Source organism: Denticeps clupeoides, chromosome 4 (assembly GCF_900700375.1).
Source record: "Denticeps clupeoides chromosome 4, fDenClu1.1, whole genome shotgun sequence".
Lineage (NCBI taxonomy): Eukaryota > Metazoa > Chordata > Actinopteri > Clupeiformes > Denticipitidae > Denticeps > Denticeps clupeoides.
In genome coordinates, this window is record NC_041710.1 from 15,734,169 (window position 1) to 15,758,950 (window position 24,782).

Here is a 24,782-nt window from a genome sequence, read left to right on the forward strand (position 1 = left end):
TGTTTAGGTCTTTATTCTGCTATGCATTTCATTAAGAAGCACCGTAGCAATACAGAGTGAACAGCGTCTCCATGTTTCGTCTGGGCTGTATAAATCAAACATTCATGCCAAAAAAAAAAAATTAAAAAATTAAAAGACAAATAAGAACATAAATACATTTTAAAAGGAGATCTTATGAGAATAACAGGGTACAAAAACAGCGTTAATCAGGATGGTAACACTTTCATTAAGCTACTTCAGACATTAGCCTGGCTTACCATGTTTACAAATTGTTGAAAAAGTATTAAGCTACTTTTTAAATTTTCATTTTTTAAAAAATCTTTGCATTGATAAGCCAAGATGGGAGACGTGCCACCTAGGTCTCAATGCGAAGTTGTCTTCACCTAGGTCAGGACTGACTGAAGAACCTGCTCTCATTACCAATATACACACTTGCAAAAAAGGAGTATAAGGCTGTTTCTCTAGCTATAAAGCTCATTTTGATTAAAAGCCTTGACGAATATGATCTAGGCAATACACAACCTGCTAAACTAGCAAAACAAACTAAAAATTTTTTTTTTTTAAACTGATACCTTTGGAAACAGAAAAGGGCACCTTTCATCCAATTTGTTGGTAGCAAAAACAAAAATAATTTAATCCACTACTAAGAGACTTTGTCGTCTCTGCTTTATATTAGGTTGTACTCTATAGCTCAATTTGCCAATTAATTGGTCTTAAATAAAAAAAATGGGTAAACAGCACCTTATCCCCATGGACAAGTTGAGTGTTTCCTACTTTTGGAAGTAATGATGCAGAATTTCCAATGGTCAACAAGAAAAGAAACTTGTTACCGTTACTTTCACACTTTCAGCTACAGAATTCTTTATGTGTTTGTTTTTTATTTAAAAAAATTCCACTTCAGACAACAGGAAGATCAATGGAACAAAAAACTTCCACACGTGACTGGGGATATGACGATAATACTTAATGTTTGTGCGCTGTCCTCCGTGTTCATGGGTGGAATATGTAAACGTTAGCACGTTTCCGGTGCCACATGACACAGCATTAACCTGAACGTGACCAAAGTTAACACAGACCTCTTTTCAACAACTACCGAGGACACGCTTGCCTCTTGAAAGCACAAGAGTTTGGCAGACGACACACTGGAAATGTGTCAGAGACGTCAGGATGGCCAAACAGCACCACGAAGACTCAGGCAGTTGCAACACAGTTAAAGTGACAGACCTCAGGATACAATAGTGTTCAGATCAATTCAGATCAAAGCTTAGCAAGGTGAACTGTAACAAATACACTTGTTTTAGTACAATATCAGGTTATAACAGCAGGAGGTGGGGCTAGTGTTAAAGGTTGCGCCGTCTACACGAATGCAATAAGACAGAATTGTGATCAGAGAAAGGCTGAGTAAACCACAATAGCGCCCCCTTCTGTACACAACAGTCTTTTTCTATAGGCTACTAAAGGTTGTGTGTACAGAGCGTGAAGACACCCAAAAGAAGCAGGCAGTGGGTCTGTCACACCAAACGATGACGACGAGACAAGGCCACAAGAAGTGAAGACTTTTTAACTCTGCAGTGTTACAGGCGAGCATGTTCCAGCACGGGCGATGAGGAGGCTCCAAAGCAAGCTTTCACAAAGAGGCCCAGTGGAAGATTAGCACAAGGCCGAAATATACAATGGCGGCCTCATAGGTATGCTGGAGAGATGTGGGGAGCAGAGGGCCAGACTGAAGCCCGGTCTTCTAGTACAGGAGGATTCGCCGCTCGATGGCCTTGCGGCAGATAGGGCACTCGCTCATCCGGTCACCACACAGCTGGCAGGTACCATGGCCGCACATAAAGATCATATTCTTCAGGCGATCCAGACACACTGGGCACATGGTCTGACGGGAGAAGAGTGAAACACATTTATTAGTTCCATTTGAAGCTAATGAAGACCACTGGCCGCTCAGCTACACAGTGTTGCCTTGTTGAAACATGGTGGCCAGCGTCACAGCGCTTCGGTTGAAGCACGGACAAAGCAGTGAGACCGTAACTATAGTGCCATTCACCAAGGTGACATTGGTGAACTACAATGCTTTGTGTGCTGCAATTTCTGCTTCCTTTTCTCTTGTGATGCTCGGTCAAAGGAAACTTGCATAGAGAGGAAAATTGATCAAAAACTCAACTTTCTCAACAAAGCAACTTTGTCAATGGGGCTGTGTGTTTCAGTGACGTTGCCTAGAAACAGCTATTAATAAATTGACTCAGGTTGCACCTAAATAGGTGAGAAGGGGCAGTGAATATCACAGCTGCCCTCATGCATGTACGGAGTGTTATTCTACAGCAGCTCACCAGCCTTTACCCACAATGCACCATGCGTCCATCTGGGTGCCTTCATTCAACATGAATCCTTTATGTGACAACTCACCTGCTCTTTGATGTCCTGGAGCTGCTGCTGCAGTTTCTGCACGTCGGCATTGACGTTGGTGTTGTCCTTATCTCTCTGCAGAGCCGGGATGTTTCCGCTGGCTGCAGGAGGAAGGGGAGAAAAGGAGGAGACAAAAAAAAAAAAAAAAAGCATGAGAAATATTGTATTTTATTTTTTTGGGCTGGTGAAAGGTTCTCCTGTGGTCAGAAGGACTGAGCAGCAGCTTCCTCTCCACAACATGAAGCTACAACATCCAGCACTGGTGATAATTTTCCTGAGTTACAGAGATCCTGTGGCTTTTAATCAAACACAAACTTGATGGGACTTATGTAACATCAATATTTTAGTGGAAGGGAAATTTCCTGTTTGTCCACAATGGGTCTACAATACAGATTAACCAAAAAAGCAGATTAAGGCAAAGTTCTGGTGTAGATTATGCATTCTGTCATATTGGGAGGAGGGGGGATGTGACTTGAGAGAATGTGGATGTGTGTGTATTTTTGTGTGGAGAGCAGGGTGGAGCTGAAGCAGGGTATTTTTAGGGGGAAGTGGGGGGTTTTAAGGGAGAGAAATGAGGCATTGAGAGATGGGGTCAGGAGGCAGTGATAAAATACTTACACCAACTTAGCGCCAGATTGTTGGGCTGTAGTAGATCCTGCGAACCCCCTGCCACTGAGTTAGAGCCCCCTGCTGAGAAGCAACCAGTCACATTGTTACGTAGTGCAGAAGCCCAGCTGTGCTGGCCGACTGTGACCCTCCCAACCACGCCCCTGACCCCTGGTGCAGATAAGTGAACAGGGAAAGGGGCTGAAAGGACACCAGAGAGGGACATAAAAAGGCATCATAACAGGCGGACCGGCAACACAGGACCAGGTTGGAGAAGGTCCGAGTTAAGCCATGCTGAATCCTGGAGGGGCTGAGATGCTTAATATGCTCCTCTGGCTGAAAAGAACACTATTATAGGAGTGCTCAACACAGCGAGTAGAGTTAAAAGAAAATAATTGAAGATGATTGCACATTTTAAGGCTTCAGCACACAGGGTGGAAAAGGCTAATTAGTAGCTGGCGCGGTTAGATTGGTACCATAAAGTCATGTAAAGTGATGCAGTGAGGGTTGAAATTAGGTGAACATTCTGTCTGATGTCTGTCAGAGCTGATATTTTCAAACGACTTTTCTAAGGCTGCAGATGCTTGGCTAACAATATGTATCGAGTACATATAAATGCAGTGTCCAAGCGGGTAAAGGAAACAAACCCTCAATCAGAAGGTTGTTGGTTCGAATATCTATATCTATACGTCTTCTTTCAAGAACCCATGGAGACCTTGTTAAAGACTGACTCAGTACCAGCTTTCCTTGATTTCTTTTAATGATTCTATTTGAGTTTAATGGAAGCTGTTAAACTACTGATCAGCAAACCCTACATGCAAACTTCATTTGCTTGTCACTGTTCATTAGGCAATAGGACAATGCTAGACACAGCTGTGGTTTTATTGATCATATTTAACAGGATCACTGGCATAAACTGGTTTACACTGCTCATAAACACCATTTACTTGTAATCATATATTTATTTGGCATACTGAAAACTGCAGAAGGAATGCTATCCATGCCTCAAACTCAAGAGCAAGCAACGAGTTCAAAGAGGGACAAAAAAAAAAAAAAAAAAAAAACGTCTGCAGATTGGCATCTCTGTGCAACTGGTTCCAGGTGCCCCCAGCTGACCTCAAGAGAGAAGCTCTGTCTGGTTTATGAGGTGAGTGAGGCTTATCTGTGCTAGGCAAGTGCCTTTTTACTCCAAAGCCAGTGGGCATAAGGAGATCTGAGCTGCAGGACATGGGGGGGGTTAACATGGCCCTGCAGATAGGCCAGGCCATACTGCTTTTGTTATTTTCTACACCAGAGCAAAATCCCATGTATGGTGATCTCATCTTCCCAGTGCCACCCCTAAAAAACCCAGTCATAGGTGACTGCTGCATGGGTGCCTGGGACGGAAAGGGGACTTGAGTTTATCCCTGCTCTTGCATGGAAGTAGGCATGGGGAATGTATTTGTGAGTGTATGTGTGCTCTCACACACGGGTGGAGATGAGCAGTAAGCCACTGAGTGACATTAAACTTATACTATGTGTGTGGTAGTGTGTTTGAAGTCTGCACTCAGCTACAGTGAAACAGACACTTCCAAAGATTAATCTTTTTGAAAAGTGAACTTGCACCAGTTTCCCTTTTAAGTCAAATTAAACTAACAAAACAGACCATGGGAAATGTTCACAAAGACTGGAGGGGGAGGAACTGCAAAGTAATCAAAATAAAAGAACTCAAAAGTACAGCAAATAAAAGTGATGGGGGTTAAATAAGGGACTTTCATAAATCATGAACAAAAGAAAATTGCCTCAAATGCTTCTCTGCACAGTCAGCTATATTGCCAGAAAATGGTGTTCATTTCACAAATATTCTGCCAATGTGCACATATAGGGCTATATGACACTACTAAAGAAAAAAAACAAACAATTTGGCAGATTAATTGTGCAATTGTGATTCATTCTGTGCTAATATACGCATATACACACATATACACACACACACACACACACACACACACACACACACACAAATTGATCAAAGGAAATGTGCAAAAATCACAATTTACACAATTTTGCGATTGCCTGTTAAAGATAATGTAATAGAGATGTTAGAATATAGCAAATCCCAAACCTTTTTTTTTTTCAGGAGAATGGCGTTTCTGTTCTCATGTTGTTGGTACAAAAGTAATCATATGATCTGAATTTGTAGAGGTTTGGTGGAAACACTCCACAGTTATGAGAGTGTGAGAGAAGAATTCTGAGGCAAAGGCACCCAAATCAAAAACACAATCAGGAGGTTAAATACAGCAGTGCAACCCATGAGAAGGAAAAAGAAAGTGGAGGAGATAGAGAATTAAAAGGGAACGTGTGGAAGGTTCACTCACTAAGGTCCTCATCATCAGTGGCATCCTCCATACCTTTCCCTCCACAGCAATGAACGAAGGGAGTGCGGCGCTCCACTACTGCCCTGCACTGCACACACTTCTTCATCAGACTGGCACAGTCTGTAACACACACACACACACACAATACCAATACAATGCCAATAGCTCAAAAAAGTAGTTTAACATTTATTGCACCTAACTACATGAGACGACAATTCTTTTGTTCTTTTTAAAATCATTTTAAACAAGCCACAAAGGAACCAGGAAAAGGAGCACTGGGGGAGATGATTATTGCTCCCATAATGCTCAGCTAATGCACTGAACAGCAGTCAAAGAGGAAAAACAACTTACTCTCACAGGCACACATGTGACCACAGGGCTGGAAAAGAACCGCTGCCTTCTTGTCAGAGCAAACCACACACTCCTCGATCTGAGACACAACACAGAGCAGTGGGTTGGACACACAGAGCAATATCTGGAGCCATGCACATACACATTGAACTGTTGTATAACAGAATATATTTAATTGCACAAGATAACATTTGCTTCATATCTTCGAAAAACAACATGTAGAGAAATGTACTATGCTGTAAATACAGAAACAGACCAGAATCTGTGTCTGCAGTTAAATTTACAGCGGAGACATTTGTAGTATGTAGGTTTGAGTTGCAGAGACAGCAGTCAGGATAGAGGGGAGTTCAACTGTCTCTTAAGGAAAGGGATGATGTAGTTGAAATACTACCCCCTGTTGGATGGAGTTTAAAATCTCAAGATGGCCCTGGGACCTTAAAATGTTAAACATGAATAGACACTATTATTCCGTGCGACTCCCTATTTTCAGTTAAAATACATCTTCAGATAACTTATAAGGGTGTCTGCCAAATGCCACTATAGCTTTCTTGTGATGGGCTGGGGTTAGTACCTTGGTTCTGGACTGGACCTGCTCCTTACATATGAGACACTTTTTGACACGAGGGGAGCAAAGGGAGCAGGTGGCAATGTGACCACATGGACCGAATAGTGTGTCCCTCTTCATGTCTGAGCAAACCATACATTCCTCCAGCGTCTCATTGTTACTGCTAAGAGATGGACTACGGGATCCCACTTGCCCACTGGCAAAAAGAGAAACAATACATCAAAAAAAAATTAAGAACATAACAAACATGTCCCTTCATATTGGGATGTACAAGTGGCAGTACCTCGTCTTCTCTTTATGACACTTTGCTAACGCTTTACACAAGCTGGGGTCTGGGCAAAGGTCCAGTGGGGACTGGCCCTTCTTGTTGCGGATGGTGAGGTCAGCGCCATTGGCAGCCAGGAAGCAGGCGATGGAAGCAGCACTCTTCTTCTCCGCCCCCTGAGTACCCAGGCCCATGATCAACTAAAACAGAATCACAAGGTTAAAACATAAAATACTTCATGTTTAAAAAGTACCACAGATAACAAAAATGCACACATATACATGAAAAATATATACACTTTAGAAACCAGAAGAACAACTGGACAGATACCACGTACAGCATTTATCAGACACCCTTATCCAGAGCATCATATAATCAGTAGTTGCAGGGACAGGCACTTGGGGACACTATTGTAGTAAGCAAGTGCGTTGTCCACTAGGACACTACCACCCTGTTTGGTTTCAGAATAAGTAGTAAGGAAAATTATACCATTTAAAATAAATGCATTAAATACTGAAGTATCTTGGGCATCCTGAGTTAACATGAATCACATCCTACACACAGATTTGTGCGTTTATTCATTAATTTATTAAACCTGCTACAGCATGATCATCACATAAGACGTTCTATAGAAAACGTGTCTTTGTAATATCTTAATATAAAATAAAAGGATGTTGGTTATATAAATCTGAATAGCTAATGCACATCTGGCAATTAATTAAAGCAATGAAGTGAACACACACTTGACAGACACACAAGTCACATTTTAATAATAAAGGCTACAAGACCAATTTAATCCTAGACCCAATATTACATAATATTGATGATGTAGCTATTTCTAAAGATTATGACAGATACACGGTCATAATCTGGCCTTTTTCTTTAAACAGATATCAGTCCAAGGCTGCCGCTTCCCACCAGCCTTCTGACAATGGGGTGATTGTGAGATTAGGTAGAGATTTGTCACTCTGGCAGAGGTAATAAATGACAGAAGCCTGGCCTGGGAGCCGTCCGCTGTCAGACCGAAGCTGATTTACGGCAACGGTGAGCCAGGGGAAGAAGAGAACCAGCAGTAGGCCTCAGGTCAGCGCTCCATTGCCATTTGAACATAGACAAATGGAGATGATGTCACAGAAGACTGTACAGACAGTGATGTACTATTCACGGTGCAGTGTAAAGACGGACATAGTAAAGAGCAAAATGTCTTTAGGACCTCAGCACTGACATGACTATAGCTGCGGTGTGTACCGTAGCAGATCTCAGGTCAGTGGACGAAAGCTGTAACAGCAGGCCTTCCCACGCGGAAAACATGGACCTGACAACAGTGAGGGGGAAGCGGATGTGCAGAATCGGGCATCATTTCCCTGATTGCTCTCACGCCGCAGCGCTCTCCATCTGTGCCGAGTCGCCGGGGCGGCTAATTCAATTCTCATCTTGTAAGCGTGCAACAGGAGAGCAATCCCACAGCTGATATCTCAATTAGGTCCTGTCTACCGCATGATGAAAGATGCCTTGCTACAAACCTCCTGGACCACGGTGACTCTGTGTGACTGTGTTTCGCACAGATGAGGCAGAAGCGTGTTTTATTTTTTCCTGTAGAGGAAGTAGGCCTGAATGTGCAATATTGGTTTTCTGAAGAAACTGTGAATGGGAATTTAATAGACTACAGAAGTCAAAAAGTGTTGACAGAAATCAGACATACAGTAAACCCTCAATTTTCTTTATTACTGGGCTTGGCTACAAAACCCTACCGTGTTCTTTGAGGGCTCCCAGGGCTCCACCTTGCTGACATCCTGCATGTCCTGCAGCTGGCGGAGCTGAGACAGGGTGTGGTGGCGCAGCGCTTCATGCAGTGGCGTGTCACCATCCTTGTCCTGCACATCCAGCTTGGCCTCGGCTCGGACCAGCAGCTATGTCAGAAAACAGAGATGCATGTCAAACCCAGTTGTTTGGTGGCAAATAATGCAATTACTACCACTGTGCTCCAATGGTACCATTCAGAGTCTGGGGTTGAAATGTAAAAACAGTAGTGCAAAAAAAAAAAAAAAAAAAAAAGATTATTTAATGAAGATGCAGATTCAAGCTTTTTCCAATCAAGAATCAAATATTTGTTTTGAAACAGAGCTACTACTTTCCTTGCAGTTGCAACAAGGCTCAGCAGAGCTCGCGATACCAGTTATGGCCACATGATGGCAGCTGAGCAAGCAACCCCCCCACCACCAACTTCCTTATTCCACCCACACAAAACAGCAAGTCTCCGCCCAGACAGCGAAGTCCACAGCGCTACATCAATCTGACCCTGTGCTGCAGGAGGAGCCGCACTTCAAAGTTTAACCTGATGCACTCTCATGTGGTTTTCTGAATTGCGATCAACCCAGAAGCTATAAGACGGGACAACGACACAGTGAATGCCCGCAGGGACAGGAGGGTGCAGGGGAGGGGTTGAGAGGGGTGTGGAGAGCACTTACCCGGACAATCTGGGTGTGCTGGCGCTCTACCGCGAGGTGAAGTGCTGTCTGCTGATTGACGTTCTGGATGTCCAGACTGGCGCTGCCCTACAGGAGGTTAAACACACAGGGGGTTAAAATCCGTTACATTTACAGCATTTATCAGACGCCCTTATCCAGAGCGACTTACAATCAGTAGTTACAGGGACAGTCCCCCCTGGAGCAACTTAGGGTTAAGTGTCTTGCTCAGGGACACAATGGTAGTAAGTGGGATTTGAACCTGGGTCTTCTGGTTAATAGGCGAGTGTGTTACCCACTAGGCTACTAGCACAACACTACGATACACATGGTGCCATGCACACAAAGCTGGCTGCTAGAGCCCATCTGAGAGAAACTCAGAACCAGAGGGGAAAAATAATTTTAAGAGTTTAAAATTGCATTAATAATGCATGTCCTCGCCAGGCAGATAAGAATTACGCCTTTACCTCTGCTCACTTTCCATTTGTAATCTTTATTGCAGCAAGAGAATTCTGGGATTTGTGCTCTACCAGCACTTCCCGAGCAGATACAACAGAGAATCCAATTTACATTTGAAAATGTTCTAATTTTGACCGCAGCAAGCACAGTTGTGTGAAAGACGTATCCAATAAATTCCGTTTAAAAAAAAAAGATGGCACCCCACCCCCCCTTCTGCTAATGGTAATTTGTATTCAGATATTCCCACTGTGACACTGTAAGCAACACACACGCACGCACAGTCCTACTGCAGTGCAGCTCCTGCTGCAGCTTGTTTGTGAGGGGCAGCGTGAACCAGCAGCGTATGATCGCCCCGTCCCCAGCCAGCCAGTCCCCTGCTAAAGGCCGGCCCAGTAAGCACACGCTTCAACAGCAGTGCAGAAACACTGCAGCAATGCTGCCCCAGCGCTACGTGATTTAGCCCCCTCCTGCCACGGGTCCTGCCACAACACGGCTCGCCTCGGGGAAACACTGGCTGCAGCTCACGGGAGGCAAAAGCTGGTGCCAGCGAAGCTCATGCTGACCTAACGAATTAACCCTCCCATCAGATCGCATTTTACTGAAGAGTCAGTCCGAACCGGTCTATTCCCTCACACCACAGCAAGAGGCTGCAGGATTCAGCACTTTACATGCACACTGCTGTTTCCAGGGCTGCATTATGATGCTCCGCCTTCATATTTCATACAAAGTATTTCTGTCTGCACACAGGACACCAGGGGAAGTTTAGAAACATACAAATCCATTCCATACATGCCTCCCAGTGCCAATTTAAATTTATCCTTTATCCATTTTATGGTATTCAGAGTGCAAGGGCTTTTCACTAGTGAACATAAAAATATGAATATTGTGAAAAGGAGAGTTTTGGGCCACAGAGGTAGCTAAAAATAATTTTAAAATGTTTGGTGTGAACACTTACCTGATGAACCAGGAGCTCGGCAACCTCTACGTGGTTGTTAAGCGCTGCCAGATGAAGGGCAGTGTAGCCATCGTCTTTCTTCTCATCCACAATCCATGGCCGAGGCAGCTTGGACAGCAGCACTCGCATGGCGCTGGAGAGACAGAGAAGAGAAGGTTATTGCAGGCACACCAGAGCAGCAACACTGCACGCACAACTCACATCCACTAGACTTCGTTTTTGTATGGTGGGTTTATAGAATAATTAATGCATGCTCATGTAGGATGTCTGAAGGGGACTGACGTCCACAAAAAAACCAAAAACTCCCATGAACACAAAAACGCAAATAAAGGTGATGAGATGATTAGACAACATGTGCAGAATAGAGCCACAAGCACAAAATAGGGGGGAGGAAAAGTAATAAAATGGAATTGCAAACCAATCCGTGAAGCAAAGGGCACTTCCTATGGCTGCTCCCTTCCATCTTATCTCCACCCAGACAACCAGAATAAAGCCCAATAAGGATTTAACCAGATCTTACACTGCTGTGTCAAAGCAGCAAATGACATTAGCATGTCCCTGGAGTGTCGCTATTCATTATATATATATAAAAAATAAAAAACACTTGGCTGAAGGTTTCCCGAACATCTACAACACAGTGCCTAGAGAGAGTGCAGAGATGTGGGATGGATGGCAGGATGAAGAAACAAAAGGACGTGACAGTTTGTGTCACATCGCGGGTGACTGGTAGCCCTGTAGTACTGCAGGGAGGATTGTGCTTAAGCCAGTCTCTGGCTTTCTGTTCAGGAGAGAGGGGGAGAGAGAGAGAGAGAGAACGCATCAGCAGCTTTGTACAATCTCGCGCTGCAGGGAAGAGCTGCCGAGCTGCCGTGCTGCAGTGCACAAGAACACGCTCACCTGCATTGCTCACAGACACCTATGACACAGGGAAAGCCTGTTAATCAGGCAAACACGGCAGCAGGCTGAACTGGAAGCAAGGAAAACCGTGGAAATGAGTGGCTTGCTTGGCGCAGCAGCATGTTGATTTGCCGAATGCACACAACACATACAGGCATTCTAAGAACGACTCTGGAAGCAAGATAAGTTCTGGGCAACGGGAAAATGGAACAAAGTGAACGGCCAGTTCTCAGCCATGACTGACGCTGTGACGTCATCGTTAGAACAGTTAGAGGGAACACTTATCGCTCTGCATTACTGCGCATGCAGAGATTCCTCGAAACAAGGGAAGAACTTTCTCCCCCTCAGAAGACGCCGCATTGGCTGCAGAGAAACTACTAAACCGGAAATGGCCAATAGGATTCTGTCAAATCTGGTGCCCCCTGGTGTTTGCAGTGGATGTGTTTGCATTGAGCCAGCCTGGTGGACTGGGTAGGGGGGCAAAAGAGCCCTCCAGATGCAGTGTGGACTGACAGGCTCCCTGCCATGCTGGTGGACCGGGAAGGCATAAATATTAATGCACAACTCCAGCATTGCTGCAATGCAGTTAGCTGTTTGTTGGGGAGGCAGAGGGTAGAACTTTAAGATGCTTTCTTGGCATCATGGGATCCGACTGACGCAGGATTGAAGGGTTGAAAAGAGCAAATGCAGGCAGTTGCTCCCTTTGCCTGAAGGGGTCCTGTAATCGAGCGGACCCGGGTGTCCGCATTCACACTGCAGCTAGCGGGTTAAGGAGAAGAGGGTTGAAGCCGTATGAAGACCTGGAGTGAGAAGAACAAGATATTCTCCTAAATGTCAGGGCTCAAAACTGTAGCCTGAATTCTAAAGGAATGCAGAAAGGTGTAAAAGCGGTCCGGGAGGGTGGGGAACAGAGCAAGAACAGGAGAGAAGTGAAGGAGGCGTGATTGAACTGGGTCACCATGTGATACTTGAGTCCCCTGAGTGCGCTGATGGGCCCTGTTGTCTCAAGGAGCCCTACTGTAATTTGTCATCGACTGGGAGCTCATCCTCTTAGTAACTGGGGGTTGGTAGCAAACTACTGGTAGCAGATTGCCAGCAAGCTGTGCTAGCACTTGCAGCCTATGCAGCAGCCGAGGCCTGTTAAGAAGTGCTTTTTTGTTAAGTTTGGATTCTGCTGAAAAAAGCAGCCGAAGTTGTTAATATCCTGTTAAAAGTATTATATTATACATGCTATGGTTATCACTATAATAAACTACTTTCACTACTGACGTGCAACTAAATGTCATTTTTGTTCCACGACAAAACTTAATACAGCACAGATCCATTAGCAGTACTTCGAGCAAAATTCAAATGTTTCTTAAGCTTCTAATGTTCTTATCAAATCCAACGAATATTAACTGTTTTCATGAATTGGAACCAGAATTAAAACATTATAAAGTATGCCTGAGAGTTGCTAAACCAGAAATACTTCCCATTTTTTGATTAAGTCGCTTGCTCTTGGCTTATTAATAAGTAAATCCAGAGCGTGGCCATAAGCAGAATAAGAGCAGCCGCCCTGCCCTTATTCTCCAGCGAGTCTGAAAGCACACCCCTTATATGTGTCTGTTATGCCAGCACCTACCCATGTGAGAATGTGGGGGGGGGGGAAGCCCATGGAAATGCCAGGCTGGGTAAACACACACAGTCTGGCTGTGGGGGATGCACCTCAAGAGGTGGGTGGTGCAGCCTGCTTTTTAAAAGACGAGGTTGGAATAATTTCCCCCTTTTCAAAGACAACCTTCCTTTGCCTGCCTGCATGTGCCGCTTCATTAGGATGCATTAGCATAAAGCAGCAGGGTTAAGCACCGCATCGCCACATTTTCTTGTGAGAAGTAGAGCAGATGTGACCCGCATGATACCTTCCTGAGCATTTTTAAAGGGATTGAGATGACCATGCTACTGCCCCAAGCGGGCACATCAGCACGGTGCCATGCTTTTATAAGGAGGCTCATTCTTTTTAAATTATGTACTCTTCTTTTTTAAAGTAATCACTCAAGCCGACAGCATGACTGATAATACGACCCAATTATTTATGTTCTCCTTCCTTCCAGTCACAGTGATAAAACACCAGGGTGTAATAAAGCAGTCCAGTTCTCATAGCAACACATGCTGACAAAGACCCATAGACTCAGCCACGGACAGAGTGGCCATGTTCACCGGCCAGATCTTTTATATAAAGTTAAAACTCAGGCAACAGAAGAGTTCTTGATACTGTAGTATTGTACACAGGCTTTTATTATTAACGCTTTTTATAGTAAACATGCTTTTTATAGTAAAATCTAGTATGTATTATGATATGATAGACAGAGATGATGTAGCAACGGATAAAAGCTTTAAACCAGACTTTAAAAGGTAGACCCGAGCCAGACAAGTAAAGCTTTTTAAAAGCCCAAACTAGCCATTATTCTGCCAGAGGATGTCGGCCAATATGGCTGTACCAACATGCTTTGCGCGTGTTACGAGTACTTTATAAACTTGATCTTTCATTTTCGCTGCCAGTGCAACCTGAATGTAATCGGCATTGGCAGCCTCCATTTCACCTCTCAGCATACATTTTGAAATGAATCACCTGACCACTCACTTACCACCCGAGTCAGTGTAAAATGATAGAAATGAAATGCTGAAAAAGCACAATGAATCTATAAAAAAAAAACAAAAAAACAAGTGTACCTGTAAAATTGTGTTAAAGGCAGTCAAAAATTTGATGCACCCCAAAAAAAAAAAAAAAAAAAAAAAGAGGTGCACCAGTGTAACCAGAGAAAAAGGTTACTGTAGAGCCCTGAATAGCACAACATGCATATATTATTCACTTTTCTGGCATGAGTAGCAGGAATTCTTTTTAATGTTTTACTCAGAAACATTAAAATACACTTATTTAATTTACAAGTTTATTTATTTGTTTGTAAAACCCATTCAGCCATTTCTTGTGGTTTTATCTAGTGTGTGTGTGTATATATGTATACATATACACACACACACACACACACACACACACACACACACACACACACATATATATATATATATATATATGTATATGTAGTATGTGTGTGTATGTATGTATGTATGTGTATTGTATATGTGTGTATTGGTGTTCTAACTTTATATGTAAAAAAAAATACTATACTTTATTTAATAAAAAATATTTAGAAAGTTCCTATGTTTGTTTTTCCCCCTGTAGTATAAAAAAATAAATAGTATTGAGTACAATCCTTAGTATCAGTATCAAGATTGAAATTTCAGTATAGCTGACAAGCCTCTTAGACAAGGATGAAAATTGAGAATTAGCTCATTCACAGAGAAGCAGAAAATGTATCAAGGAGCGATCGGCTGCAGACTCCAGGTATGTCAACATCAGCAGCAGGGGAGGGGGGTGGGAGGCTTCGCTGATATTTGGCAAGGCCATAAATCTCTCGCATTAAATCACTTCAGCTCCAAACTGTTTACGAGACGTGCCTGAGTGGAGTCGCTGGGAGATGCAGGGGGCTCCTACCAGCCAAATATGGTGACAAAAAGAAAAGGACCAGCAAATGAATCAACTGCAAATTCTCCACAGATGAGTGCGGCATCGGATAGCAGTGATCCAAATCAGCCTGAGATTAAGGATGCAGTGAGTGCAGGCCAATGGTGGTGCGCTGAATATGTGATTTGCAGCGAATGAGTCCTACTGCAGATCTGGTATATGGTAATGATCTGAAGGTGACTGAGAACATAGCTGTTGTACAAAGTGTTGTATTTAAAACTGTCTAGTACTTATTGAATACTGGGAAGGCATCCCTCGGTCCTTCATGCTCTTTTTATACAATGGCCAATCACAGGAGCTTTTGGACACATCTTTCTATCGGAATCAGCATTAATGGCCATTAATCTATTGGTAATTCTGTCATTTGGTGGGTCCTGATTAGGGCTGTGTGGTATTAACAGTAGGGCTGAAACGATTATTCGAATAATTCGATTACAAAAAATGTTCGAGGAAAATTCTTTGCCTCGAGGCTTTGTTTAATTCACCAAAGTCGTAGACGTGTTTCCGCCTACTGCGGAGGTGACGTGTTTCCGCCTACTGCGGAGGTGACGTGTTTCCGCCTACTGCGGAGGTCCACACCAGTTGCAGCCAGGTACGCTTGTTTTACCTGAAGCACATTCCAAATATGGCGGAAAACGAAGATATTGTGTGCGTAAAAGGCAAAAAATGTCTAAAGTGTGGGACCATGTTACACTGCTTAATGTGGACAACGTAGTGCAGTGTATACACAGTAAAATGGATCTGTCCTACCATAAAAGTACGTTGTCAATGCTACAGCACCTGAACCGAAAACATCCTCACGTGAACTGCAGTTCTCCAAGCGGACTCGGAGCTTCTACAAGGTATCATATTTTTATGATTGCCAACTGATATGAACATTAGCGCTTCTTAGAACGTTCATTAGCATATAGATTTACCCAAGATGGTGCCGGTGAGGTCGACTGCCGTCGTGACTGCTCCGACCCAGTTTACTTTGTTTTGGTTTTTTAAACAATTGTTATAAGAGTTATACAATTAATCGATAAAATCGACAGAGTAATCGACTACAAAAATATTCGATAGTTGCAGCCCTAATTAACAGTATAAAAAATATGCAATAGATATTTTCGGGAGATATTTATATTATTTTATACTGGCCTATTACAGAAATAGTATATGCACAGAAAATATCACCTGTGCAAAACCACGCCTACTTGCAGCACATGGCATTAGTTTAGAGTGGTTTTAGAGGTTTAGAGGTTTAGAGGTTTACGCGTATCCTTAAGTTCAAAATTCATATTTCCAAAAAAAGCCTGAAATATTATTAAAAATGACTAGTAAAGTTTTAAAAAATACTGCAGACCCAATAAATAAAATAAAACAAGTCGTCAATCTGTCAGGAATCTGCCAGTCACTGCACACTTCTGGGTCTACAAAGTGCAATTCTGTACTGACAGCGCACAAATAACCAGGGGCAGTCCTAGCCTGTGCAAAGAAGGCATTACACTGTCAAAAATCACAAAATTAAATCTTGTCATCTTGGAGTTATTGCGTGATAAAATATGAACAAGCATAGTGTTATTTAAATATTTTCTGACAATATTATGTGAACAGAAAATCCAAAAGATGAATAGAATCACTCACATCATACAAATAACTGTTATTTGACTGGCATTATGGGTATTTGTCTGACTTTCTGTAGAATTGCCCAGATATTGTTTTATCTGGTATATGGTTATGCTATATGTTGATGTATCTGAAAAAGGTTTATTATACAACTTCATGCTGCACTGCCTTTGCTATGCACATGTTAACCTTTCAAAAACAGTTAGATTTACAAATTATATACCATAATATATTCAGTCTACCATCTATGGTTAAATTTATATTGCAAAATGAATTTAAGGCCATATCGCACAGCCCTAGTCCTGACCACTGCAGACCAAGGAAATGCCACAAGAGCTGCAATTTTGGAAATGCTAAGAAGCTAAAAATCTCAAATTAGCTTGTCACTCAAAAACTGATTACAACCTCAACGACAAAACACTACCATGTAATTGCCAAGTAACAGTGTTTTCATAGTACTAATGTACATTAACAGTTTAGTACATAGGACAGAACTGAATATGCACATAGAAGGATGCCTGCTGGACCTTTTTTGGTCAAAATCCGGGTTATCACAGGAAAAGCATGTGTTAAGTACTGTGCAGTGTGTGTCCCCAGAGCAACATTAAAGTTACAATGCAAATTCACTGACATTGAAGTGCCATTCAGCGACGTGCATGAATAAATTATGAACACTTGCGTGATGGCAGATGAATATGTATGCAACAAATTGTATACCATTATCGCCCAGAAATCAATCACTAAGAAATGACAAAAATATAAATTATTCTAGAGTACCACTGGCAAACATCTCTTTGCATCAAAACGGTTAGGAAATTATTTCTGTCACTACCAAGCAAATGCAATGCAAACGCATTAGTCATTGAGTAATGCACTCAAAAGAACCAGGTGCCCTTGAGCTGCACTCATCTTTCTGTATTTAATGCTTCCAAAAAGCAGTATGCAAGGGAGCACAGTAATGCTGCTGGCCAAGGACTTCTTGGCACTACACCACAGAGGAAGCTTGCCATTGGTGTAGAGCCACGATTCAGCATGTAGTGGAACAAAAAACATGCAATCTGATTGGATGCAGGGGGTCATGCTTTGCATGGCTCCTGCTGATTGGACAGCATAAGGCAGCGAAATAGCCCAACTGGCACAGATACAGGCAGCTGATTGAGGAAAGGTCATTTCAGCAGTCTATTCAACATGGCGCTGGGTCAGTCGAGGGTAACCAACTGAAACAGGTTCAAATGAAAAGACCAACAACAATACATTACATTACATGTAATGTATTATGAAACAATAAACTATAAACTAAAATCTAAATAAGGCATTCAAATAGCAAACTGGGGAAACCCAGATTGCAAATTTACATTTATGGCATTTAACAGAAGCCATTTTCCAGAGTGACTTGCAAGCAGTAGTTAGAGGGACAGTTTCCCTGGGGACACTCAGGGTTAAGAGTCTTGCTCAGGGTCAAAATGATAAAAAAAAAACCCAGTGACTTTGTGGTCTTCTGGCTGAAAGTTGAGTTTCTAACCTACTAAGCTACTTCCACCATACACTGGCAGGTTTATCAAGAGGAAGCTGTAGTAAAATGTTCCATACCCTCTTGAAGACCCATAAATAAAGTGTTCATCAAATGTCTAATAAAATATTGATTTGTGGAGTTCAAGGTTGTGTTGATGTGATGTTTGTGGTGACTAAGATGAAATGGGTTGAAGGTGAACTGCTGCTGTGCACCCTGCCTGCTGTAAGGCTTATGTATGGCATGTACCTGTGGGTGAGTTAAGGGAATAAGAGCTATAGGCCTGTCACAAGCTTTCCCATCTCAGGTTGACCCCCAATAATAACCTTTACTCAGACTGCCAGTCAACATCTGTACCTCTGGGTCTGCAAGTGAAGACATTTGGGGCAGAAACATGAAGTGTGGTAGCTCCATTTTTTTAATGCCAATTTATCAAAAGTGTGATTTATTGAATTACTGGCACATCTGATGTATTATTTCAGTGTTTGACTGTCGATAACAAATGATCACAAAACCGAATTCAAAACATCATTTAATTAGCTTGGAGTCTGGTCTCAAAATAATGCTCTTGGATACAAATGTTAAATTCACCACTTCAGCACATCGCAACACTGAAAATAAGACTTGATGGCCAATGGAGGAGCTACTGTGATTATATCACACTTCCCGAAATGATATCGCCAACCTGGCAAGCTTGTTAGATATGGAGGAAATGTACTTTTCTGTAACGCCTTTATTTAAACAGCTTTTATCCAGTCCACATTTGCTCTCTAACGGCGTCCCATAAGAAATAAAAGGGAATGAAAATGTGCACTGCAGTGAGAACAAAACCCCCGCTATAGCAGAACTCAATCTCCTGCCAAAATGAATCAGCAACCAATAACATTAAGAAAGCCATTTATCTCCCTGTGCCCTTAGGTCCTCGGCAATTAAAAAAAGACCTTGTTTTAAATGTTCACAAATCATCAACACTTCCTGTTTAAACCCAGAGAGGCAGGTACTGTTGTATTTGATTGACTGCCATGCTGTAATGTATAAAGTTAAATCGGTGCATAAACCAGAAAGGCTTCAGGAAAATTGGAGGGATAAAGTGAACTCAGCTAATTCAAGTATAAATGTAACTATGTGATTTATTTAAGATTAAACAAGTTCCCGTGGTAAGCCAAGTAAAAATTTAATTTATTTTATCCTTCTGACAAACGAGTACAAAAAAAAAAAAAAGTATTTCATGTAAGCTTGAAAGAATCACTGAAGGGATTTCAGCAGCATAATGCAATGATAGTGTAAACTGTTTCATTAGTGGACTATTGAATTAGCCACTCGTTCTGATTACCTGTTTCTCACAGGGGGGTAGTGATGGCTATTGTGCAGGGTCCCTCCTACAGTATCAGTCAGAGGCTCCAGCCAAATTAAAATGGCAGTACAGGTTGGTGTAAAAAAAAATGGACACGTGGATGGATTCCTGATTGCTTGGGTGTATACAAGCCATGTATGGGAAACAGCATTAGAGAAATTGTGGAAGACTGGAAATAATTTGATGATAGGGAACAGGATGATAGGGAATTAAGTCATTCTAAACTCTTCAAACCTGCAGCAATGACAAACCATGTCATGTATTCCACAAAAACATGACTTTAATGAGACCACCCACATAAAGCCTATGAGGGGGGTCACGTTAGATGCTACAGATCTGGCGGCAGCAGTGCTGGGCTGGCTGGACTGCAGTCGAGAAATGCTGGTGGAAGTGATTAAAAAGCAGTACCCTCATCCTTCCTCTGGCCGCCGGAAAAGATGGGCGTTTATGCTTTAAGGAGATACATTAGTCTGGACTGTCTTCCACATGGCAAATAGTCAATTCTTCTAATAACCATAAATATAATGTTACTGAATGGCAATAAATTACTGTGGCTGTGCATTAATTGAATTGTACTCTCTGGTCCAAGAAGAGAATTCATGAAAGAAAGCAAGGCATCCGTTGAACAGTGCTGACAGAGAAGCGGCAGACCGTTTGGTCTTTTTAAATCTTGTATTGACAGAATGAAGAACTGAAACCTGAAATCTGGGGAAAAAAAAATAAATAAAAATGTAAAGGCCAAGATTCATTAAGGCAGTGGTTCCTAACCTTTTTTTCCGTGTACCCCTGCCTGGTTACAAGACTAGCCACGAGCTCTCGCAACGCTCAGCTTTTTAAAAACCTGGCTTTCTTTGCGCACACTTTGCGCACCAGAGGGAAAGGAAATTTGCGGGTTTAAAATATAATCGGCAGCGGCTTGCCTCCATTTCACCTCCTCAGCATCCATTTTCTCACCTCTGTCGGCGATAATTAAAACGCATCACCTCACAATGGTGGCTGAGAATTGCAAATCAAACAAACATAAAAAAAAATAAAATAAAACATACAAAACACTTTTACCACTAAACAAATCAAATTTTTCAATCAGCGAATCATACAAAAAGGATAAGTACTATAGACCGGAAGTTCTGCTGGCCGAGCCTGACTAAAATTATGAAAAAAGTATGAACCTGACCCAGGTCAAGATTGACAGCTCTAGTCTATATAGCATACATGATTCTAATACAGTTCGGATTATCCTTTTGGGAGTTATTGTTTATACATTTAATGTTTACCAATATAATTTTGGTAATCTCAGTACAGATACAATTCTGCGCTCCCCTTGTGACCTCTTGTGTGTCCCCCCGGGGGTGCGAAACAACTGTGTTAAGGCAAACCCTCCTACCCTTTGACCTGTACTTCCAAGCCTCGGGTGGTTTTAATCAGACTCGTCTAAAAGGGCTAAGTGAAAATTATTCAAACGTTTTCAACAGTGGGACATGGCATTGAGTTCCAGGAAGAAATGGAGCCAGCAGTTATTCAAACGGTTCACTTCTGCTTAAAGCGCTGATAAAGTGAAAACTTCAAGTGTCCAGTGGTACTGTTTGAACACCCATAGAAAAGGAAGGGGATGTGCCAGAGGGCCAGACCACAGCAAGAGACAGACTCGACAGACACTAATCTACAAAGGGCAAGAGAGGACATCTCCTGCACAGAGCGGCCAAGAAAGGCAGCTAGCTAACTTCCTAATTAAGCAGATATTTCACTGAAGGCACCTCGGGTACTTTGAAATTTATGAAAGCTTAAAAAATGGGGAGAAAGGGTTAGGGCATGTGCTCAGAGTGGTACAATAAATCACTCACACTGAGAAAGCGACAGCGCATCTGCGTCAAAACACGACCGGCCTTTAAAGCCCAGTGATGGGCGTGATGAACACCGGGCATTACTCTCGAGTAACCGTTCAAGTCCCACTGAAGTAGCCACTCCCGGGGCTGCTTTCACACCCAACTGTGTGTGTTTCTAAGTATAGAGTTGAGCAGAAGCAGGATGTACCATATGCAGCATGCTCCGGAGCTATTTAGAAGACCACGGGGAAGAGGAGTTGCGAGAGCGAGGGGATGCGGGTGGGAGGGGTGCAGGGGAGTCGGAGAAATAGAAGTGGAACCAAGAGAGACCACTTTATTTGGTGGTACTAAAAATAGCACAGCAAATGGCAGTCGGGTCTGTGCTAGTGCTGGCTAGATCCTCGCCACGCAGGTCGTGCAATCGATAGGCGGAGTGCTGGATGAAGGTTTCCCGGAGCTTGCATGGTGGGGGAGGAGGCAGGGAACAGCTGCTTGGGGAAGGGGGTTTGGTGACAGGGTTATTTTTTGCACTGGTTGACCAAATATGGTCACAGGGAGGTGAGAGAGACACCAGAGAGGAGCCCCGGCGAGCAGAAAGAACATGTTTTAAATGCCTCCCTGCCTGTAAAGCTCAGACGGTTCAGCTTTCTGCAGTGCAAGCAGGGACCGTGGTAGTTAGCCTATTTCTCATCCGCACCCCCAATCAGCATAGGCCCACCCTCGGCTCTATGACCTTCTTTCCTCAGGAGACGTCAACCCAGGAATGGATCACAAGGAGGCGGGACCCTCTAACTCAAACCAATCTCGGGTCAGCCACTTGAGGGGTCATGAAACAGACCTTTGTCCACGCTGCATTTTATAAAAGTGAAATCGGCTCTCTTCAGGATCTAAGGGTCACAGGAGCAGAATATTAAGCATTTACTGAGCCAGAGATGGACCCTCCCGTCTCCTCTTTAACTCTCTTTAATTTGCTGAGGAAAAAAAAAAAAGTGAATTAGTTGCCGGCTTTGCTTTTAGCCACAAAATCCTGGAGTTGCAAAAAATCCTCTTTCACATGTTAAAGGGCTTAGCTTGTATCACATCTGATATAATGCCCATGCTCCTGCAGTCCCGGACCTCACTGAAAGCACTGAGCGTGCACGTGGAGAACAGAGTGCTGCAGTTCTCTGTTTTTTCATCTCTCTCTCTCTCTCTCTCTCTCTCTCTCTCTCTTTTGGGTGCTGCCTCAGTTTTAGAGCAGAAACGGCAGTCCTCATGTCAGCATGATGTCTTTTCCCCCTCCTAAAGGTAAAGCATGAGCACGCTTCCCTTCTCTCTCTCCTCCTTTACCGCCATCTACAACCCCACCCCCTGAGCCCCTAGCAGAGGCGCTGATTCAGCGAGTCTGGGCGTGCGATGGCTGCAGCAGCTGGAGCGCTCTGGAGGTCATTATGGCTCTTCACGCGGCAGGGAGACATGAGTGAGAGGGGGAGGAGCCTGGTGTGCAGGGAGGAAACCAAGCTGACAGGTAATATATGCTGGCCGTGCCTGCCTCCCTCCGGACCAGAGTTTACCCCTCGGTCGGTCCAGCGCCGCACTGACATCTTCCTTCCCTCTCTCTCTTTCTCTCTCTCTCTCTCTCTCTCTCTCTCTCTCTCCCCTCATCCTTCAGTGGACGCTTCGGGTTATTAACTGCATGGCACGTCCTGTCCACGCGCAGCACATTCGGCACACCAATGTGGAATTTACAGTTCTGCAGCAGCACCAACTTGCCCAGCGACACATGAGGGGTGTGAGTTTTCTTTTTTTTTTTTTCTTGCTTGTGCTCCTTTAATTCCCCTAACCAATCTCTCCTCAAAAGGATGAAGACACTGAGGAAGTGAAAGGATGAAAGAGAAGCAGGTGAATGAGGAAGACTGTGGGATGGGGAGTTGCTATCGTCCACATGGATTTGCCTCGCTTGCTCGAGCCCTCACTACCTCCCTCCCCTCTCACACACTCATTCGCTCACTCGCTCTCACTCTCTCGAGCGCTCTCCTCTTGCGTTAGCAGAGCTGGCCGGCCAGAAGGCTGCCGCAGCAGCAGAGCACTCTGTGTCTCATTAGCCCCCGATGGCTGCAACGCTGCTGCTATCTAATGACGGACTTGATCATTCACAAGTGCTGTGTTCTGGACCAGTTATATATATATATAAAAAAAAAAAAAAAACCATGACCCTTCCCGCCTGGATCTTATCACTACCGGCATCTTGCGAAGGGATACACAGCGAGTCTCTTCTGGGACACTGCCTTTTTGCACTCTTACTTCAGCAAATTTTCTGTGGCGACCTCTGAAATGGAGAAGGCTGGTGGGACGTACAGGACTCCAGGACGGTCTCAAGATGTGGGCCGGCGGAGGGAGACGGGTGTTAACAGTGGGACGTGAGTTTGGGATCAGGAAGGTTGACATGTAGTAATAGCTGTGATGGTGGTGGTGGTGGGTATATTAACACATGGGGTGGGTGGGGGAGGTATTCTGGGTATGTGTGTCAGTGGTTGAACCCACAACACCGGGGTTACTAACCCACTTTCTGTGCACATCGCTCCCTCCCTCCCTCCCTCCCTCTCATGCGTTCAATGTAGAGGGGTAGGGTAGGGCGTCGTGCTGCAGCGGTCTCTCCACAGCTTCCCCCACTCCCTTCAACCAGTTGTCTGCTAAACCACCTCAATCGACCCTCCCACCATCAGTCGCTCGTCCCCCCCCCCCCCCCCCTACCCTAGGCCTCTCAAGCCGCTGTGACATTTCCTAAATGGGACGTCATGCCTTAAACTGACAGCGGTGAGAGCTTATTCAGATTCCAAAACTTTGCAAACAAGGCGGGCATCACCTTGGCTCTCGATACATGTTCCTCCCTCTGGACCACTCCTCTCTGTACCTTATTTTAACTTCTAAAGCCTGGATCTTTAAAAGAGTCCGGAACAGCATGTCTGGGTGTCCTTTCGTGCTATTTTTTGCTCCGCCTTTCTATCAGCTGCATAACCTGGAGGCCTGTGGTCTGACAGAAGGATTTAGGGGATGGACAGGCAGGCGATGTTGACTTGTGAAATGTATGGAGACGGGGCAAAGATTCATTAGAGGACAACTGAACATTTCACACCAGAATGGTACCCGCAAACGATCTCCTTGTAGAAAAAGGGGAAAGCAATAGAAAAGAGAAAGGGAGGAGCTGAGGGGTAAAACTCAGCCCAATCCAAACCAATCCGCAAATGCTGAGTGGACATTAGCACATGCATGTGACCTCTGGCCTGGACTGTGCGCCCAAAGCCCAAATCCTGCTCACAATAGCTTCCTGTTCCACTTGGATCACCCTCACTGTTCCAACAGCACCGGCTTTTTTGATACGTCGCTCGGGTTGAGGTTAAAATGAGGGGAAACTGCAGAGCAACGGAACAAGCGCCAGAGAAATATGGTAAAAAAAAGGGAGGAGAGGAAGGCGGGAGGAGAGGGAGGGAGGGGGGGAGAAGTGAAGGAAGTGCGAATGTGCTCAATGCTGAAGAGGCCATTTGGCTTGAACTGCACCTCCTATTCCCACTACAATCAACTTCCATGGACATGGGAAGGTACAGGAGCCGCAAGGACACAGC

The 24,782-nt window shown here is 43.8% G+C and overlaps 1 protein-coding gene and 1 long non-coding RNA gene across 5 annotated transcripts in view; one reads left to right on the forward strand and one right to left on the reverse strand.

Moving 5' to 3' along the window:
• Positions 1-17: 17 nt before the first annotated feature.
• Positions 18-24,782, reverse strand: part of mib1 (MIB E3 ubiquitin protein ligase 1) — a 46,197-nt gene continuing 21,432 nt past the window's right edge. Inside the window, exons 13-22 of one of the 4 annotated variants that reach the window (XM_028976430.1) lie at positions 10,430-10,562; positions 9,019-9,105; positions 8,302-8,460; positions 6,569-6,750; positions 6,292-6,481; positions 5,721-5,799; positions 5,403-5,489; positions 3,025-3,096; positions 2,407-2,507; positions 18-1,879 (exon numbers count right to left, since the gene is read on the reverse strand). In XM_028976430.1, the coding sequence (XP_028832263.1) occupies positions 1,739-1,879; positions 2,407-2,507; positions 3,025-3,096; positions 5,403-5,489; positions 5,721-5,799; positions 6,292-6,481; positions 6,569-6,750; positions 8,302-8,460; positions 9,019-9,105; positions 10,430-10,562 (1,231 nt within the window). In that variant the 3' untranslated portion in view covers positions 18-1,738. Of the gene's footprint in view, positions 1,880-2,406; positions 2,508-3,024; positions 3,097-5,369; positions 5,490-5,720; positions 5,800-6,291; positions 6,482-6,568; positions 6,751-8,301; positions 8,461-9,018; positions 9,106-10,429; positions 10,563-24,782 lie in introns of all 4 variants that reach the window. The other 3 variants (XM_028976429.1, XM_028976428.1, XM_028976431.1) reach the window with 3 other exon arrangements.
• LOC114788163 (uncharacterized) lies at positions 22,559-23,573 on the forward strand. Its single transcript, XR_003749518.1, has 3 exons — positions 22,559-22,687; positions 22,832-22,951; positions 23,021-23,573. It is a non-coding gene; the product is annotated as an uncharacterized LOC114788163 (long non-coding RNA).